Genomic DNA, 18,294 nt, shown 5'->3' with positions numbered 1-18,294 from the left:
AGGTCTGTCTGCCTCCAGGGGTTTTGCTATCACCGCCTTACTTTGCTTTCTGTCCTCTCTTCGCTTCTCCCCCTCTACTGTCTTATACTGAACCCCCTGAGACATGACGGGATGAACTACCAGCTTCAGGTCTCTGGGAGTGGTGAGGTCTCAGGGCCTGGTTCTACGTTGGAAAGCTCTAATGGGAAGCCCTCACTGAGGCCAGGGCTGGGGTCTGCTTCTACCTTCCTTCCCTGTTCTTCAGTTCTGCCTCCACCTAGGAGACTGCATAGGCTCTGGCTGGACACCTCGGCACCAGGAGCCAGCAAGGGCTGGCACAGAGCAGGGTCACAGATCCAGGTGACTGAACCCAGAGTGGGGGTGCCCTAGCTTCAGCTGTCACTGCTCCCAGGGCTCTATTACTGACACTGGACTCAGACACTCATGAACTTGGGAGCCGTGGTGACTCCCGGAAACTCATCCTACAAAGGCCCGTCTCAGCCCTGAGGCTGAAACCAGAAGGCCCAAAGAGCTCAGTGGAGGAGACCGAGGAGAGGGCTGTGTGGCCAGCATCAGTCTAGTTTGAACAAAGCCCTACACACCAGGAAATGTCCACGTGGGGCTCCCAGAGGGCATCTGGCCTGATGTCAGTCCCGATTGCCTTCAACAAGTAGCTGTGATGAGCGGTTGTCCCCAGGTTCTGACCAGACCCAAGAACCACACAGAGACCAGTGAGTACTATCACAACCAATAGATTTATCAACCTGGGGCTGAGCAGGACTCTCCGGGAGGGGAATAGGAAGGGGGGGGGGGGCTGGGAAAATGACCACAAAACCAGAGAACAGGAGAAAGAGGGGACAGCAAGGGGGAAGAGGAAACAGGACAACTATGTTGTCTTCCCTAGATCAATTTTCTTCTGGATGGCTCGTGCTGAGTGGTAGATGAGTGAATCGATGAGTCCAGCCACTGGGGAGAGAGACAAGGGCTGGCACTGGCCCAGTTGGGCCCTTGGCTTGACCGCCAGAGCCTTACTCACCAGGTCAGCATCTCCCCTTGGCCTTGAGGTGCCCCTTCTCCCCCAACCATAATCTGTGGGGAACCCAGACTTTACACTCCCCACCACACCCCAACCCCAAACAGACACCCTAGAGCTACTAACCTGTGAACATGCCCCCGATGATAGCACACACGCCCGTGAGGAAGTGCGTGAAGGACCTGGCAGAGGAGTGGGGGGATCAGCAGGCACCCCCACTGCCACCAGGCCTAGTACCCTCCCTTTCCCCACCCTCACCTGTGCTTCTCTGTCAGCTTCACCATCATGGGCGAGAGCTCATAGAGCACGAAGACTCCGGGAAGCCCCTGGTCGCCCAGCAGCCCATTGGCGACCTTCTCATGTCTGGTCACAGAGAACTGATTTGTCCTCAGCACCTGAGACGGGAGGGGAGCTGAACCAGGGCCAGGTCTACAACCTGACTCCTGACCCCCTCCACCCTACCCCTGTTCCTGCCCTGTGTCTTGTAGCACCTTGAGAGTTGTGGAGGAGAAAACAAGGTGCCATGTTGATAACGAATATGGCAAGGCCTGGGGACCACTCAGCTTAACAATCCCAGCTTCTCCGCTGGTCACCAGCTCTTTAGAGTTTACCAATCCCAGCTACATTTGGTGGATCCTCACAACGGAGGTCCATGGATGAGAAGCAACTCTTCAAGGCCGCACCATGAGCACCTGGCAAGGCTGGGCCTGGCTCTGCAAACTCAGTCCCATGCATTCTACCAGTCTGCCGAGGTGCTGTTCCACAGGCCACAGCAGAAAGGGAAGCCGGGGGCCCAGGAAAGGTTAGCCCCCAGCCCAGGGCAGACCATGGGGCACAGTGAGGCAGACGTGGGCACTGGAGGAACAGATGGATGCAGCCTGAGCAAGTCCTTTCAAGTCTGACAGCCTGGGCCTTGGGGGGCACATCGCTACACTCTCTGAGCCTTGGCTTGTCACCCACCATGGGGGACTAAGAGCAGCACTTCACTTCCCAGGCTGAAGGGGCTCCAGTGCTTGACTCTGAGCGGGCCTCTGCTCTCTGAGCTCCTGCACACTTACCTGCCCATCTAGCTTCATGTATACCGTGGGAACCACCTTCACAAAGTACTGGAACATCATGGAGGCTGCAGGGGGAAGAGAGCACTGGGCATGGGTGTCGGGCAGGGCTTTGGGAGCTGGGGGTTACCTTCCAGGCTGGTACCTTGAAGTGCAGTGACGTTGGTGCGGTCCAGGGGGTTCACAATGCCTGGGTAGTCCTCCCCAAATGACAGGTGCCGGATGTAGTGGGTCATGTTGATCTGTAAACAACACCTGGGACTCAGAGCACTAGAGGCCCCAGCAGACCCCACCCCATCAAAAGCTCTGCAGGACAGAAGCCAGGGACACCTGGGTCTGGGGAGTAGATGTGTGGAGATGGGGGTGGGAGGGAGGGGCCCTGTTAGAGTATCTGAGACAGGCACCCCAGTCCCTACTTAGGAACTCCACAGAGTCTGTGGGCTGCTGGGGTTCCAGAGTTTGAGGTTCCGGTTGAATCCGTACACATTAGGCAAACAGACGGGCAAGGGCCCTTAGTGGCAGGTGCTAGTTTTCCCTGAGGTTTCAAGCCAAGGAAACCTAGACTGGAGGGTCTCCAGCTCCCACTGCTGTCCTGTTCTAGTCTATATCAAACTCAGCCACTAGAGGGATCTTAAAAAATATGCCAATCTGATTATGTCATGACCCTAGTTAAGGCAGGCGAACAGCCTCCCACTGCCTGAGGACAAAGGCCAGACTCTTCAGCACGGCCCCTGAGTCCTGTGGACTGGTGTCCACCAACCTCTCCAGCCTCATCCACCCACATGGCTCTGGTCCTTGTGGTTCATGAGAAGTGCCACGTCCCTTCTGACCTTGACCGGAATGCTCTTGTCCAACCCCAGCCTGCACGGATCTCAGCTCAAAAGTCACTCCCAGTTACTCAACCTTCAGTCTAGATCCCCTATCAGAATGTGGTATATATTTTTTTATCTGCTCCCCCAACCCAGGACGTCCCTACGAGAAATTAAGGCAGCAACCATCTCCCACCCCATCCTCCCTCTATTATTTCCACCAGGTACATACGTTGTCAAGGCCGAAGCTCTGCAAGTCGTGGACTAGAAGAGAAGGGGGAAAGTGTCACCTGGTGGAGCAGGACTGGCCACCTGGCTCCCTCGGAGTCCTCGCTCAGGCCTCCTCGCTCTTCCCTCTGGAGTATGACCCACCCAGCTCTTCTTTGACCCCTCATTCCCCCTTCCCTCCCAGCCTGGCCTTACTTGAGGGCAGCCGGAAAGGGCCTACCTTGGGCCTGTGGGAGAGGCCATGCCCTCCTTGGGGGGTCTTAAGAACACAGATCCCAGCTCTTCCCTGATATATGTAGGGAGCCCTTTATGGGCATCACTCTAGGACTTCACTCCCACCAAGGTCCTGCTTGCATCTCAGGAAACAGGCACCACCAACTTTGGTCTCTCATGATGGCCAATCACTGAATCCCAAAGTGAGGTGGGACCTGAGAATGCTGCCCAAGCTCTTTCCCTGATGCCTCTGCCCTTACCCTCAGAGCTCCCGAAGGAAATCCTATGGTACCCTGTACCGTAAGTTCCAGAATAAGTTCTTCCTTCCCTCTGACCCTGATTCCTCCTGCTGCAAGGAACCCCAACTCAAAAATATATCCCAGTGCTTTTTATAGTCATCCAGCAGCCAGGCCAGACAAGGCCCCAATCCCAGGCCCATCCAAACCTCCCCCCATCCTGGGTGGGTAGGCTACCCCAGATGTGGGGGCTTGGCTTCCCCAGGGTCAGGGCCACTTACTCTCCACAGCATGGACTGCAGCATGGGGGCGAGAAGGGGAGAGAAGGGAGGAAGAGAAAGAAAATTCAGAGCTTTACAATGAGGACTATGGAGCAAGAAGATATGTAGTAGAAGGGAAGACTGGAATGTTTTTGCCTCAGCAGCAGGGTCTGGACTCAGCTAACAAGCCTCCTCCTGGTCCAAAGGAGCCCTTCCCTGGGCAGGAAAGAGTGCAAGGAGGGTTGGGGGCAGAAGTATGGTGGCCTAGGAAAAACAAAAGACCTAGAGCCGAGCCACTTCTCTAGTTGTGTGATGTTGGTCAAATCACTTGCCCTCTCAGGGCCTCAGTAACCTCTGCAAAGGTCTGTCCCGAGGACCAGGTACAATCTAAGATGGAAAAGTACAGGTAAACTTTACAATCTCTCCTCCTCGCCCACCCAAGTCAAAAAGGATGTCAGAACTAGGTCCTTGACCTTCAATTGAGCTAGATTTTTGGCCTTGGGCTACTGTAGCTTCCTGCTTTGAACCTCCTTCTGGGGTACAGAACACCCTTCATCCTGGGCTCCCTGACTCTTGACAACAGCCCAGGCTGAGAAGCAGAGATGCTACTGCCGCCTTCAGCACCATCTCCTACTGCATGTGCTCAGGTCCTCTGCCAACAGCTTGCCGACTTCCCACAATCCCAGTAAGTCCACCCTTCCTCAGCCCCTTCCATAGTAGAGGGGCTCCAGACCCACCTACCTGTCTCTCCCCAACACTTGGCCTCACACCCACAAACTGCCTGAAAAACCAGCAGGGCTATCTCCATTGGGCCCATTACTCCTGCTCACCTTAGTTATGGGCAGCTCAGGACTGACAGGTCATCTCTCACCTACTAGACTCCTGTCACCTAATATGGTCCTGACTCCCATTCCTCCTAGACCTTTTATGGGCCCTGTTACTCATCAGCAAAACCTCTACATCTTCAACCTCCACACATTCCCCAAAGCTTCTTGTTCCAACTACAGCTGGGCACTTCCTTGAAAGTACTATTTCCCTCGCGCCCCTCGCCCCCAAGTGGTGACTATTTCCCACACCCATCCTTCTCCTTGGTCTAGAGAGGTCCTCCTTGCTCCTAAATGCCACTTTTGTTTGGATCACGGTCCCTCAATCTCCCCTAAAAATCCCCAGCTTTGCAGCTCATGGCAAACTATTCCACCAACTAGCCCTACTTGTTTTACTTACTTAGAGCTCCACCCAGAACCCCAGGTCAGTCCTCCCAGGTCCTAGCCACTGGCCATCACAGAGATCTCTCCCACATGACTGTTACAGTTCTTGGTGATTCCATATCACCCAGCTGCCAATCTACCTTTACCTAAGTAGTCTGCCTTTCCCCCTGGTGCCAAGTTTGAGCTTCCTATACTTCAGAGGCACTAGATTCTGTCTTCTTTTTCCTTCTTAAGGTCCTCACTGCAATAACTGTCCCTTTCATCGCTGGAGCATCACTTTGTCTCTCTTTAATCCAACAGCAGATTAACATATCACACATCTTACAAAACCCTCCCTTGACTCCACATTTCCCTCCAGCTGTAGCCTTCTCTCTCCCGTTAGGGCCAACTGCATGAAGGAGTTGCATACACTCACGGCTCCAACTCCTTGCCCATTTCTTCCTCTGGGTGCTCCCTATCACTCCGCCCAAGCTGCTCTGTCAGGGTCGATAACCACGCCATGTATATTCACGGGCAATTATTACTGACGTCCAGAAGCTCTGACCATGATACTGTTCTGGAAACACTTCCACCCCTTGGCTTTCAGGACACCACTCCCTGGGTTTGCATTCTCACCTCAGTGGTGTGTCTGACTAATCTCTGCTGCTTCCTCCTGAGGCCCTTGTCCTCTCATGCTGGAAGCCCGGCACTCAGTTCTTTGAGCTCCCTCTTCTCCATCTGTCCTCCCTGCCAGGGCAATGCCATCCAGTCCCATGGGTTTAAATAGGCTGATGACTCTAACCTTTGTATCCCCAGATCTCTCTGCTGAACTCCAGACTTGAATAGGCAACTGCATACTTGACATCCTGGATGTCTAAATGCCATTGGTCTGAACCTGTCAAAAGCTGAACACCTGCTTTATGTTCCCCAACTCCAACCATCTAACCCTGTTCCTCTGAATCTTCCCCCTCTCACTAAATGGAACTTTATCCTTCTCGCTACTCAGGTATAAAACCTTAACTCCTCTTTCTCTTACCCTTCACATCCTTCAGCAACACCTCTCAGCTCTACCTTCAAGATATATGCAGTCACTTCTCACCATCTTATCACCACTCTGGCCCCGCCCCATCACCTTGTGCCTGGACTGGTCACTGCAAAAACCTCCAAACTGGCCTCTTTGGTTCTGTCCTTCCCCCTACAGTCTTCTCCGCAGAGCAGAGTGCTGCCCACCTTTTCAAAGTTAAGTCAGGTCATATACCACTTCTTCAGAGCCCTGCAAGGGCTTCCCATCTCACAGAGTGAAAGCCCACGGCCGTACAATGCCCCTCCAAGCCCTACATGACATGGCCTCCTCACCTCTCTCACCTTCTTTCTTCCCTTTTATTGATTTTTAGAGAGAGAAACATTGATGTGAACATCGACAGGTAACCTCCTGCATGCCCCCTATTGGGGATTGAGCCCACAACCTGGGCATGTGCCCTGACCGGGAATAAAACCGGCGACCCTTTAGTGCATGGACGATGCTCAACCAACTGAGCCACACCGGCCAGGGCTCTCACTTTTTTTTTTTTTTTTTTAACATTTTTGATTGATTTCAGAGAGGAAGGGAGAGAGAGAGGGAGATAGAAACATCAATGATGAGAGAGAATCATTGATCGGCTGCTTCCTGCACGCCCCTTACTGGGGATCGAGCCCGCAACCCGGGCATGTGCCCTTGACCAGAATCAAATCGGGGACCCTTCAGTCCACAGGCCGACGCTCTATCCACTGAGCCAAACCAGCTAGGGCTCTCACCTTCTTTCTAACTGTGCAGTTCTGCTCACTCTGCTGCAGCCATCCTAACTTTCTTACTGGACCTTGAACTCACCAGCACATTCTTACCTTAGGGATTTGCATCTGCTATGCTCTCTGCTTGAGGCACTTTCCCTAAGACACCCATAGGGTCAGCTCAAATACTGCCCCGTCAGTCTTTCCCTGGTCACCCCATATAAAATAGAACACACATGTCGTCTCACCCAAGCCCCCCATCCCCATCACCGATCTTGCCTTTTTGGTCCATATTACTTAATAGCATCTAATATACTATATATTTCATACTTGTTTATTGTCTGTTTTTTACTAGAATGTTCTAAGGGCAGGGACTTTGTTTTGTTCACTGCTGTATCCTTAGCACTTAGACTAGCATATAGTACATAGTAGGTGATTAATAAATACCTAGTGCATGAATGAATGAATGAATGAGCTTAAGTTTCATTTATTCATACCCGTGAACAACCTTGTGAGGTAAGTACTAGTATCGTCAGCCCCACTCTATAGAAGAATAAACTGAGTAGGGCTCACTACTTCCCAAATATGACATAGCTTGGGAGTGGCAAGACCTGTGTTCCAACCCAACTCTGTTTCCCTCAAAGCCTCACATGCAGGTCATCTGAGACTGGGTGCTACCTTTTAAACAGTGCCTACCATAAGCCAGGCTCTATGCTACAGTTTTTAAGCTTCACACATACCCTAGGAGATAAGTGCTGTCATCACCATTTTGTAAAGTAGGAAATTGTTTAAAACGTTAAGAAACTTTCTCAAAGTGTCATACAGCCAGTAAGGTCTGAAACTAAAATCTGAACCCAGGAGTCTGCTCCTCAGCTGTGCTCTTAACTGTTGTACCAAACTGCCACCCAGATATGAGGATCTTTTCTGGGCCAAAGACAAAAGAACATCGGGCAGGTGAAGGGGCACTCAAACCCGCCAAGGTGTCCAGGGTCTAAGCCTCGCCGGCTGATGGAGGATCACTCACCATGCACATGGGACTGCTGGAAGCTCTTCCCGGGAGCAAAGTGGAAGTTTCCAGCCACCTGTAGGGGATATTCCCTCTCATTCTCCAGCTGTTTCCTCTCTTCCCTTTGTCCCCTGAGGGCCTAAGGAGGCCTGAGATCCACAGTGGAGTGGGCCCAACTGGCCCTGTGTCGCCTCAGTCCCTCCTCTACCTTGTTGACTTCCAGGAAGCCGTACACCTGGCAGCCTTCATTCTTCTGCTCCTGCATCTTCTGGCTGAAGCCCTCTCGCCGGCACTGCTCAATAGTGTCTGGGTTCTTAAAGGCCCAGCCTCTACGGCGATACGCTTCCCGCACATCCTCGCAAGTGTTACAGCACCTGTAGGAGAGGAGGAACAGGTGAGAGTGTCAGAAAAGCACAAAACAGTGCTGGCACCTTGGGAAATAAAGCCTGAGCAGTCCTGCCTGCTAATGGAGCCTCTGTTAGCCTCATCCCTGACCATTAAATGTTCTCATAGCATGTTTCCTCAGTGGCAGCAAAAATGTTAAAAATACATATTCCTGCCCAGTCAGTGTTGCTCAGTGGTTGAGCGTCAACCCATGAACCAGGAGGTCATGCTTTGATTCCCAGTCAGGGTACATGCCTGGGTTGTGGGTTTGATTCTCAGTGGGGGGTGGGGGGGTGCAGGAGGCAACCAATCAATGACTCTCTCCTCAATTATGTTTCTACCTCTTCCTTCCTCTCTCTGAAATCAATAAAAATATATTAAATACACACACAAACACACAAATATATTTCCATTCTGTTTGAGGTGATGAAAGGTTTTGGAACAGATAGTGGTGATGATTGCACAAGGCTATGAATGTAGTTAATGCCACTAAATTGTACATTTGAAAATGGTTAGAATGGTAACATTTATGGCATATATGTTTTATTACAATAAAAATTAAAAAACAAAACAAAAAATATTCCCAGGACCCACTTCTCAGAGGTCAGGAGCTGGGAACATAATAGCAGTTGCTATATTATCAAGGGCTTAATAATCTGAACTAGGCCTTCCGTCTCAGTGCTTTACAAAGAGTATACCCGGTACACATATTTAATCCAGAGGTAACTCTTATGAGAAAGGTGTTATGACCATCCCCATTCACAAGAGAGGTTATGTGGCCAGGCCCAAGGACACATGGGTGGAACCAGGCAGTTGGACTCTGGAGAGCACCTCTGAACCAGAGCAAGGACCATTTCAGCCTCTTCCCCAGGTCTGCAGGCAGGGCCTGGCACTCACACCAGGATCTGTTACTGAGGCACACACTCCATCCCCTCTAAATTCTTGGTCCAATTTCCAAGAGTCAGACGAGGATGAGGAAGGCTGACAAACAGCCCTGCTCCCCACCCCTCCCTTCCCTTCCCACCAGGGTCTGGCTCACTTAATGTCTTCGGTCTCAGCACCATAGCAGCTCTCACAGCGGTGAGGGTCCAGGGAGTCAGGGTCAAACACCTTCATCTCAACCTTCCCAAGTTCTAAGGAGAGAGCAGAGGCAGGCATTAGTTGGGGGCAGATACAGTGAAATCTACTCCCAAGCCCTGCACGGGCCCTTTGGCCTGTGACTTGGGAATAATAAAAGTTATAATAATAGCTAATATTTACATAGTGTATACTAGGTGTCAGGCACTAAGCACTTCTACACATGTATTATTTCTTCTAAAAATAGCAATAGTAATAAAACAATAATGGTAAATACTAAATGTCAGCTCCAGGTCATCGTACTTTATATGTACCATCTCACTTCATCTTCACAATAACTCTATGAAGGTGAGGTTATTATCCCCATCATACTGGAGAAGATGCTGAGGCTGAGATGAGAACTGACTGCAGATTTCAGCTCCAATTCCAAAGTGTATGTCCTTAGCCACTTCACCATGGTGCTTCTCAGACCTCTGTCTCTGCACTGGCTCCGACTCTTTACCCAATCATAATTGGCAATTTCAATATTCAATAACCTGACCACCTGTCCTCCAATACTCTTCTTATTTTGTCATCTCACCTCAGCTATCCATTTCCATGCTTACACCTAGACCTTATCATTAGCAATTACACAAACTTTCAAAAATGCAATGTCAAGTATTCAACTGCTTATCCTTATTTTCCCAGTTAACTACACCTGGCACAGGGGGAAGCCAGTTGCCAAGCTGTGAGGATACTCAGCAGCCCTACTGAGAGGCACATGTGGTGAAGGCACTGAGGCATCTAGTCAACAGCCATTTGTATGGACCCTTTTAGATGCAGAGCCTCTGCCCCAGTCAAGCCTTCAAATGACTGTAGCCCCAGCTAACAGCTTCACTGCAATCTCATAAAACCCTAAGCCAGAATCTCCCAATCACTCTTGAATTCCTGGCCCACAGAACTGAAAACAAATGTTTGTTCTACTAAGCCACTAACTTTTGGGGTAATTTGTTACAGAGTAGTGGATATATAATATTACATCCCCCCCCCCTTCCCCACACACATACAAAAAAAATCCTTTTTCTCCTCTCTGGTTATTCTTTTTTTAAAATATATTTTTATTGATTTCAGAGAGGGAAGGAGAGGGAAAGAGAGATAGAAACATCAATGATGAGAATCATTGATCGACTGCCTGCTGCACTCCTCGCACTGGGGATTGAGCCCGCAACCTGAGCATGAGCCCTGACTGGGAATTGAACCATGACCTCCTGGTTTATAGGTTGACATTCAATCACTGAGCATACTGGCTGGGTACTCTCTGGTCATTCTTATCTCAAATCACTCATTTGCTCAGGCAAAAGCCTTGGAATTAAAGCCCTGAGTGCTCTCTTATACCCACATCCAATCCTACAGCAAATCCTGTTGGATTTTACTGGTGTTCAACATGTATCTATTGAATACATGAATGATAAAGCTCACCAACAGAGCAATCCCTAAGGTATGAAAAATCATAGCTTTGAGTAGGGTTTTGTATGGTGGAAAACTGAGTTAATGGAGGCATTGGGAGGCTGCCTAGAGAGAGAAAGTGAACCACCACTCTGTACTAGGCATTGTACACATATTACTTCATTTGATCCCATAATTCCATGTGGTGGGTTCAATGGTTTATCACCCCTTTATAGCTGAGGTCACAGACCGAAAGAGAAAATAACTCTATCTGAACTCAGGTAATCTAACTCAAGAATGTAAACTCTTAACCTTAAGCCACTCTACATTCCAAAAGGGAAGAGCATTAAGGGCTCTTAGCCAACAGGATGAGAAAGCAAACAGTCAGAGCATCTTGGGTCCATCTAGAGAAAGTTTGCCAAGGCCACAGCAATAGGACCCATCCTCAGACTTCTGTTACTCAAACCATGATATGCAAGAATTGGGGACCTTTGAGAATGGCAGCCAGGTAGTGTACTCTACTCCACATACAGAGGCTTGAAGCCTGGATTTCTGCCCACTCTGATGAATAGCTGGGGAACCCTAGGCAAGCCATTTGACTTCTCTGGGTCACAGCTGCTTCCCTGGTCACTGGGCCAGCCACAGCCCACTTGTCAGAACACAGGGCTTAGGCATGTTGAGCTCTGGGATGGGGGATCGGGCCCCCTCCCCCAGTTACCATGACGCTCAGCCTCTGAGCTCACGGGGATGCCATCCTTGTCTAGCCGTTGCTTGAACAGGTTGTGTTCCACATCCAGCTGCTGTTCGCCAGCTACATCCATGGCATCAATGCTCAGATCTAGAAACAGTAAGTGAAGTAAGGTACTAGGATCCCAGGGGCCAGGGAATCTGGGTTTTGGAGGGTAGGGGGATGCTGGACCTGTCTTGAGGCAGCAGTGGGTTAAGGGAAGGAGGTTGTCCTGGGGTCCAGTTCGAAGTCTAAAGCTGGAGGTGTCAATCTGGAGGCCCACCTGGGAACCCTGGGACTTGCAATCCCCACCAGGGGAAGGTACTTACAGGCACAAGGCATGTGCGGGAAAAACACATCGATGTTGATCTTCAGTTTATCTCCCCGTGACTTGTCCACGTAGAGTTCAGGATGCACCTGGGCGGCACTGCCTCAGTAAGATTTGGCCTCCTGCCTCTTCCCCACCCATCCCCATCCCTCAAGATCCGATTCCTAGAAAGTCCAGACCCGCGCCCGTCCTAGGCCCCGCCCCTTACCTCCGTGGTTAGGTAATACTGCAGCTCGGACAGGAACAGCAGCAGCATGAGAAGGCCACTGACAATGGTCACTGCAGGGCGGGGAGCGAGGGTCAGAACGGCCTCGGTTCAGCTCCCTCAGCCCCTGACAGGCCGACTGAGGGTAGGAGGCCCGGCCAAGCTCCAGGACACCCCTCTCCCCGCGACCCCGGCCCGCCGCCGCCTACCCGTGGCGCCCCCACAGGTCTTGACCCGGAAGTCCTCCAGAGTCTTAGGGTAGGCATCGAACTGCTTCAGCTTCCCCAGCGCCTCCATGGGGACCAGCCGGAAAGGGGAGGCCAGCCGGTCTGCCCCTGCAGCCTCCAGCTTCCGGCCGGAGCCCGAGCCACGCCCCCTCTCCGCACGCAGGCGCAGCAGCGCGCACGCTTGGCCCCACCCCTTCCCCGCGTTTTCACTCGCTCCTCCCCTCCTCCGGCCCGTAGGTGCTGCAGGCCGCTGGGTCTGGACGTCGCCCGCGGGCAAATACTCCCTCAGTCAGGGTGGTGCTCTGTGGACCAGGGTGCCCGGAGGCGGGCTCTGCGGGGTAGAAAGAGCAATAGCAGCATTCGCTTGCCTCGCTTCTGCAAGGAATTGCGACAAGAGTTTCACATCAGACTCTTGGAACGACTTGGAACCTCCTAGAACAGTGGTTTTCTAGGTGTCCCCATCCAGCAGCCTCATTATTATCTGGGAACTGGTTCGAAATGAAAAATGTCGGGTCCAACCACAGACCTTTTGAATCAGAACCTGTAGGTGTGGTTCTCAAGTTACAAGTTTGAGAATCTAGAGGAAGTAGGTGTGCCGTGCGCATTTCCTGGAGGAGAAACTGGCCTGGAGAAGCTAGGTAACTTGCCCTAATCCCAGCTCATTAATGGCAGGACCTGATTCCAACCCATTTCTTCTGGACCTCAAAAGACTCTGGGAGCCAGGGTCTTTGGGCTGATTTTACTGGAACAGCACCAGTGCTTCTCCTGAGCACGTCTCCTGGTGGTGCACAGCTCAAACCATTTCAGTGTGGTGAGACCAGGGCTTTGATGAGAGGTGGCTCAGGGGACTGCGGGAGTCTGTAGGAGAAAGTGACTGCCATGCTAGGTTAGAAAGGCTTCCAGGGACAGGAGGAAGGACACCGGAGCTGGGTGCCTCGTGGCGGTCTGACTCGGGAGAAGCTGAGCAATGCCAGAGTCTCCCTTCTGCTCTCAGACTGCAGCTCGTTAGGGAAGGGGAGAAGGAAAGGACTAACTCATATTACTTGAAAACTGGCCATATGCTAACTGCTCTAGTTCCATTCTACCATTAGAACAACCCTGGGAGGCAGGTGCTATTTCAAACCCCATTTTATGGATGGGGAAGCAAAGAAGTGAATTGATTTTGCTGAAGGTTGCAGGGTTAGTTAATGGGGCAAAGCTAGGATTCAAGGCCTGTTCTTTCTGCCTCTAGAGCTTGGGTCTTTTCCACACATAAGCTGCCACCACCAAATGAGAGAGGCACCTATTCTCAGGTGGATGCCCAGGGATAACCTTCGCAGAAAGTGTCCTCTCCTCTTTGACCTGTGCCCATTCTGTCCCATCCACATTTTACTTCAAAGCCGTCCATCCTCAGTGGGGCTCTAGACTCAATGATTCACTCTGTCACTCCTTCAACAAGTATTTATGGTATCAAGCTCTTCCTATTTCCTAGGTCTCCCCTGGGTTTTGGGAATACCATGGTGAATATGTTTCAGGGAGGGTCTCAGGACCCATTAGGAGAGCTTCTTAGGGACTTCAATAAAATAGGAGTTGGAGAAGGAACCCCAAGTGAGTGACATTAACATGAGACCTGAAGAAAGGGGAGGAACTAGGGAGGTGAAGTGCTGAGGGTGGGAGTGGGAGGGAGTAATATGTTCTAGGAAGAGCAACTACAAGTGCAAAGATCTTGAGGCAAGATGAAACTTGGAAAGTTCTAGAAATAGAAAAAAGCCAGAATGGCTGGAAAATGTGTGAGATGAGTGAGGATTTTTAATATATATATATATATATATATTTTTTTTTTTTAGAGAGAGGTGGGAGAGGGAGAGGGAGAAACATCGATGTGAGAGCGAAACATTAACTAGCTGCCTCCTGCATGACCCCTAATAGATCGGATTGTGCCTGCAATCACGGGCATGTGCCCTGACTGGAATTGAAGTGGCAACTTTTCAATGCACAGGACGACTCCCAACCAAATGAGCTACACTGGCCAGGGCACGATTTTGAATTTTATTCTGAGTGCAATGGGACGCCATTTTAAAGATCCAAGTAGGAAATTAGTTTAAGATCATGCCAGTTACTGGGTGAAGAATGGGTGAGGAATGGATATGATGCCATGGTAATAACCTGGTTTTTATTTAACAGCAAAGGAGGAAAGGGGAGACCAAATAATATAGGTATGCCATTTATACAGCTTTGCCATAAAGCTGCATTTAATATTCTCCAAGTCTGTTCCCTGCTGATTGTTGGGGGAAGGGACTGAACAAAGGTAATTTATTTATTTATTTATTTTTAAAAATATATTTTATTGATTTTTACAGAGAGGAAGGGAGAGGGACAGAGAGTTAGAAACATCGATGAGAGAGAAACTTCGATCAGCTGCCTCCTGCACACCCCCTACTGGGGATGTGCCCGCAACCAAGGTACATGCCCTTGACCGGAATCGGTCCTGGGACCTTTCAGTCCGCAGGCCGACGCTCTATCCACTGAGCCAAACCGGTTTCGGCGAACAAGGTGATTTAGACGCATGCCCAGTAAAGGTCTGAGTTACAAGGGAAGTGCTTGCCTGTCAATCACACCTGGAAACAGGTAATTGGCCAGGATAGGCATGGCTACTGCAAGCTCGAGAAACCTAAATATTTAAACTTCTAAACAAAGAAGTAAGTGCTCTCTCTCTTCTCTCTGCAATAGATAGACTGGAAGCAGATATACCAGTTAGGAAGCTGTTGCAGGTTGTGGAAGAAAAACATTATAAGCCCATCTGTAAAAAAAATATTTTTATTGATTTCAGAGAGAAAGAGAGAGATAGAAACAGCAATGATAAGAGAGAAACATTGATTAGCTGCCTCCTGCGTGTCCCACACTTGAGATTGAGCCACAACCTGGGTATGTGCTCTGACTGGGAATCAAACCGTGACCCCCTGGTTCATAGGTCCATGCTCAACCACTGAGCCACACTGGCCCGGCTCTTCCCTCTTATTTTAGAAAAGATGGAACCAAGACCAAGTAAAGATCAAGTTTTCCTGCCAATGTCACACAGCTCATTGTTGCTGACTGGGGACAACACCTACATCTTCTAACTCCCAGTCCAGTTTCCTTCTCACATGCATGGCCCTGCCTAAAGAGAACTTGGTCTCCTCCAGGATGCCGGAAAGGGTCTATTGTTCCTGTCTCTTGGAGTCTTAAATGGTTACTGTTTACATCCTTTTTTTCCTTTTTCACTGTTTTCATCTTTGAAGGTAAATAGAAAGTTCCAGAACCCCGTTATCCACCTCCAACACTCTACTGTGATTCTTTCCAGTCTGAATTCCACAGGCATCACAACGAGTTCCAAACACTTTCACTAATACTGACGCAGGGTCTTAGAGAGGAATCCACTGACCACACTGATGGATTAAGTGGGCATGCACAGCCAATAGGCTGGCTAACAGGAAGAGGAATGAGAGAAAATATCCTGACAGAAGTTTGCTATTTTTTTCTATTTTGCTCATTTTTCTTTTTTATTGAATTTATTGGGGTGACATTGGCTAATAAAATTATATAGGTTCCAGGTGTACAATTCTACAATACATCACCTGTATATTGGATTGTGTGCTCACTTTGAATTGTACACTTGAAAATGGTTAAAATGATTAAGTTTTTGAGTGTTACAACAGTAAAAAGATTATATCAATTGACATAAATAAAACAGCAATTCAACTTACTATGTATCTTTTTCTAGGTGATTTTAAAAATATTTTTATTTGGAAATAACTATAGGCACATAAGAAATTGCAAAAATAGTAAGAAGAGGTCCCATGTACCCATCAAACAATTTATCTCTTTCTCTCTCTTTTTTTAAACCCTCACCTGAGGATATTTTTCATTGATATTAGAGAGAGGAAGGGGGGAGAGAGAGAGAGAGAGAGAGAGAGAGAGAGAGAGAGAGAGAGAAACATCGATTTAATCGGTTGCCTCTCATATACGCTGTGACTGGGGATTGAACTCACAACCTAGGTATGTGCCCTGACCGAGAATCAAACCCGCAACATTTTTTGGTACTGATGCTGTTTCTCTCAATGGTAGCATCTTACCATATAGTACCAATACTACATTTTTCAAACCAGGAAATTGACATCGGTACAATACAATTAACTGGATGACAGACCTTACTCAGATTTTTTGGTGAATTGTTTTAAAAGCTATACAATGCCTAGGCTAGGCATGAATTAAGGGGTGAGAGTGGAGAGGAAAAGGATGCAGTTTGGAGACAGAAGCAAATGGATTAAAAATGGATTTGACCCCACCAGTGTTGTGCAGTGGCTGAGCATCGACTCATGTACGAGGAGATTACCGGTTCGATTCTGTCCAGGCGCGTGCCTGGGTTGCAGGCTTGAGCCCCAGCAGGGGGTATGTAGGAGGCTGATAATCAATGTTTCTATCTCTCTCTCCCTGTCCCTTCCTCTCTCTGGAATCAATAAATACATTAAAAAATGGATTTGGACGAAACCGGTTTGGCTCAGTGGATGGAGCGTCGGCCTTCGGACTGAAGGGTCCCAGGTTCGATTCCGGTCAAGGGCATGTACCTTGGTTGCAGGCACATCCCCAGTGGGGGGTGTGCAGGAGGCGGCTGATCGATGTTTCTCTCTCATCAATGTTTCTAACTCTCTATCCCTCTCCCTTCCTCTCTGTAAAAAATCAATAAAAAATATATTTAAAAAAATGGATTTGGAAATTATAGGAGAGGGAGAAGTCAAGGATAACACATGGCCTTCTGCCTTCAGCAACCGAGTGAATGGTGGGACCATTTAGAGACAGAGAAATCTTGGGAAAGAATTGGTTTAAAGGGAAAAATCTGAATTCAGTCTCAGGCTTGTTCAGTGTGAGAGGTCTCTGAGACATCTTAGTGGAAGTCCAATAGCTGAAGGAGATAGGGTTTAGAGGAGAGGAGAGGAGAGGAGAGGAGAGGAGAGGAGAGGAGAGGAGAGGAGAGGAGAGGAGAGGAGAGGAGAGGAGAGGAGAGGAGTCTGAGCTGGTTCCACAATTGGAGAGGGGGTATTACACAAGAACAGGATTTAAATTCCCTCTCAACCCTGTTCCTGTATCCCATAAATGTTTATGATATGGTTCTAAGTTTTAGGGATGCAGAAGTAAAGTAGACAAAGTTGGTCCCTGCCTGCATGACTTTCACATTCAGTGTGGGCAGCTGTGTGTTACAGACAGGATAGGGCGGTGGCTTTGCCTGGGCAGGCTAAAGGAGGGAGTCACAATGTGCACTTTGTGATGGGATCTGTGATATAAATGGGTAGCCGATGGACCCCACTGAGAGCCAAGCTTTCCTCCTGCAGAGAGGGTACAGGATACACCATATATTATCTTTCTGCTCTTGCACATTCTATCCCAGGCCCAGTTAGAGTCCTATTTGAGGTGAGCAAATGGGTAAGGATGAGGGTTTGGGAGGAGGTATGGTATGGAGGATTGAGGAGCCACAGAAGCCAAGGGGACAGAGGCTTGTAGGGGACAGAGGCTGTTTGTGATCTCATTCCTTTGCCCCTGACCCAGGTGGAGGAGCCAGTTTACTGCCTGCCAATGGAAGCCATCGCCTAAGCCAGACATGAAGTGCATGTGGCAGATTTGTGTCCTATGGGTCTTCTGGGTGCTCATCTTGTGCCTGATGGTTCCCTGCCTGGATCAGAAACCTGACTCGGCACCCCAGGAAAAAGTGATGTCCTTGGTACCACGGCGTGGCAACTGCCTTTGGTTTAAGTTCAAGAAGTATGGCTGCCCACCTGAGACCCTCAACGACTCCCTCTGCCACCACACAGCCAGAGGACAGAACTGGTTTGATGCATGCTATGAGAAGACGATGGGGTACCTGGTGGGGACAACAGAGTCCATGACCCCTGATGCTGTGCTCTGGTGGTTGGTCAGTGGTTAACACTGGGCCTCACCCTGCCCCTGCCCTTCCCAGGCCTAGCCCATCTCCCACTTTCGGACCCAAACCCCTATCTTGGCCCTGGCTTAGTGCACCTCCCATCTTCAGAGCCTCAGCCCCTGAGCTCTGGATGGCGCTCTCACCCACCTGGGGCTGCTTTCCTTCCACTGGGAGCTGATACCTGGGTCCCAGCCCTCAACCTCCTCCCTCCGGCTG

At 49.7% G+C, this 18,294-nt stretch overlaps 1 protein-coding gene across 1 annotated transcript; it reads right to left on the bottom strand.

Annotated features, from left to right (window-relative positions):
- Positions 1-715: 715 nt before the first annotated feature.
- ERGIC3 (ERGIC and golgi 3) lies at positions 716-12,288 on the bottom strand. The gene is made up of 13 exons (XM_079784528.1): positions 12,129-12,288; positions 11,923-11,993; positions 11,716-11,803; positions 11,378-11,497; positions 9,197-9,290; positions 7,982-8,147; positions 7,792-7,849; positions 3,109-3,140; positions 2,213-2,309; positions 2,071-2,135; positions 1,271-1,407; positions 1,139-1,194; positions 716-945 (listed from the first exon to the last, which is right to left on the bottom strand). The coding sequence occupies exons 1-13, from the start codon at positions 12,214-12,216 to the stop codon at positions 866-868; spliced, it is 1,152 nt and encodes a 383-aa protein (XP_079640654.1). The 5' UTR covers positions 12,217-12,288; the 3' UTR covers positions 716-865.
- Positions 12,289-18,294: the final 6,006 nt, after the last annotated feature.

This window comes from Cnephaeus nilssonii (genome assembly GCF_951640355.1).
Source record: "Cnephaeus nilssonii genome assembly, chromosome: 11".
Classification (NCBI taxonomy): Eukaryota; Metazoa; Chordata; class Mammalia; order Chiroptera; family Vespertilionidae; genus Cnephaeus; species Cnephaeus nilssonii.
The sequence above is the reverse complement of the archived record's forward strand: the minus strand, read 5'-3'. Positions and strand labels throughout refer to the sequence as shown.

Excerpts from the sequence above, each read along its gene's own strand:
- ERGIC3 (XM_079784528.1), bottom strand. The coding sequence starts at position 12,216 with ATGGAGGCGCTGGGGAAGCTGAAGCAGTTCGATGCCTACCCTAAGACT. Across the intron at positions 11,994-12,128 it reads GACCTGTGGGGGCGCCACGG|TGACCATTGTCAGTGGCCTT; the intron begins GTAGGCGGCGGC and ends CCCGCCCTGCAG. Across the intron at positions 2,310-3,108 it reads AGAGCTTCGGCCTTGACAAC|ATCAACATGACCCACTACAT; the intron begins GTATGTACCTGG and ends TGTTGTTTACAG.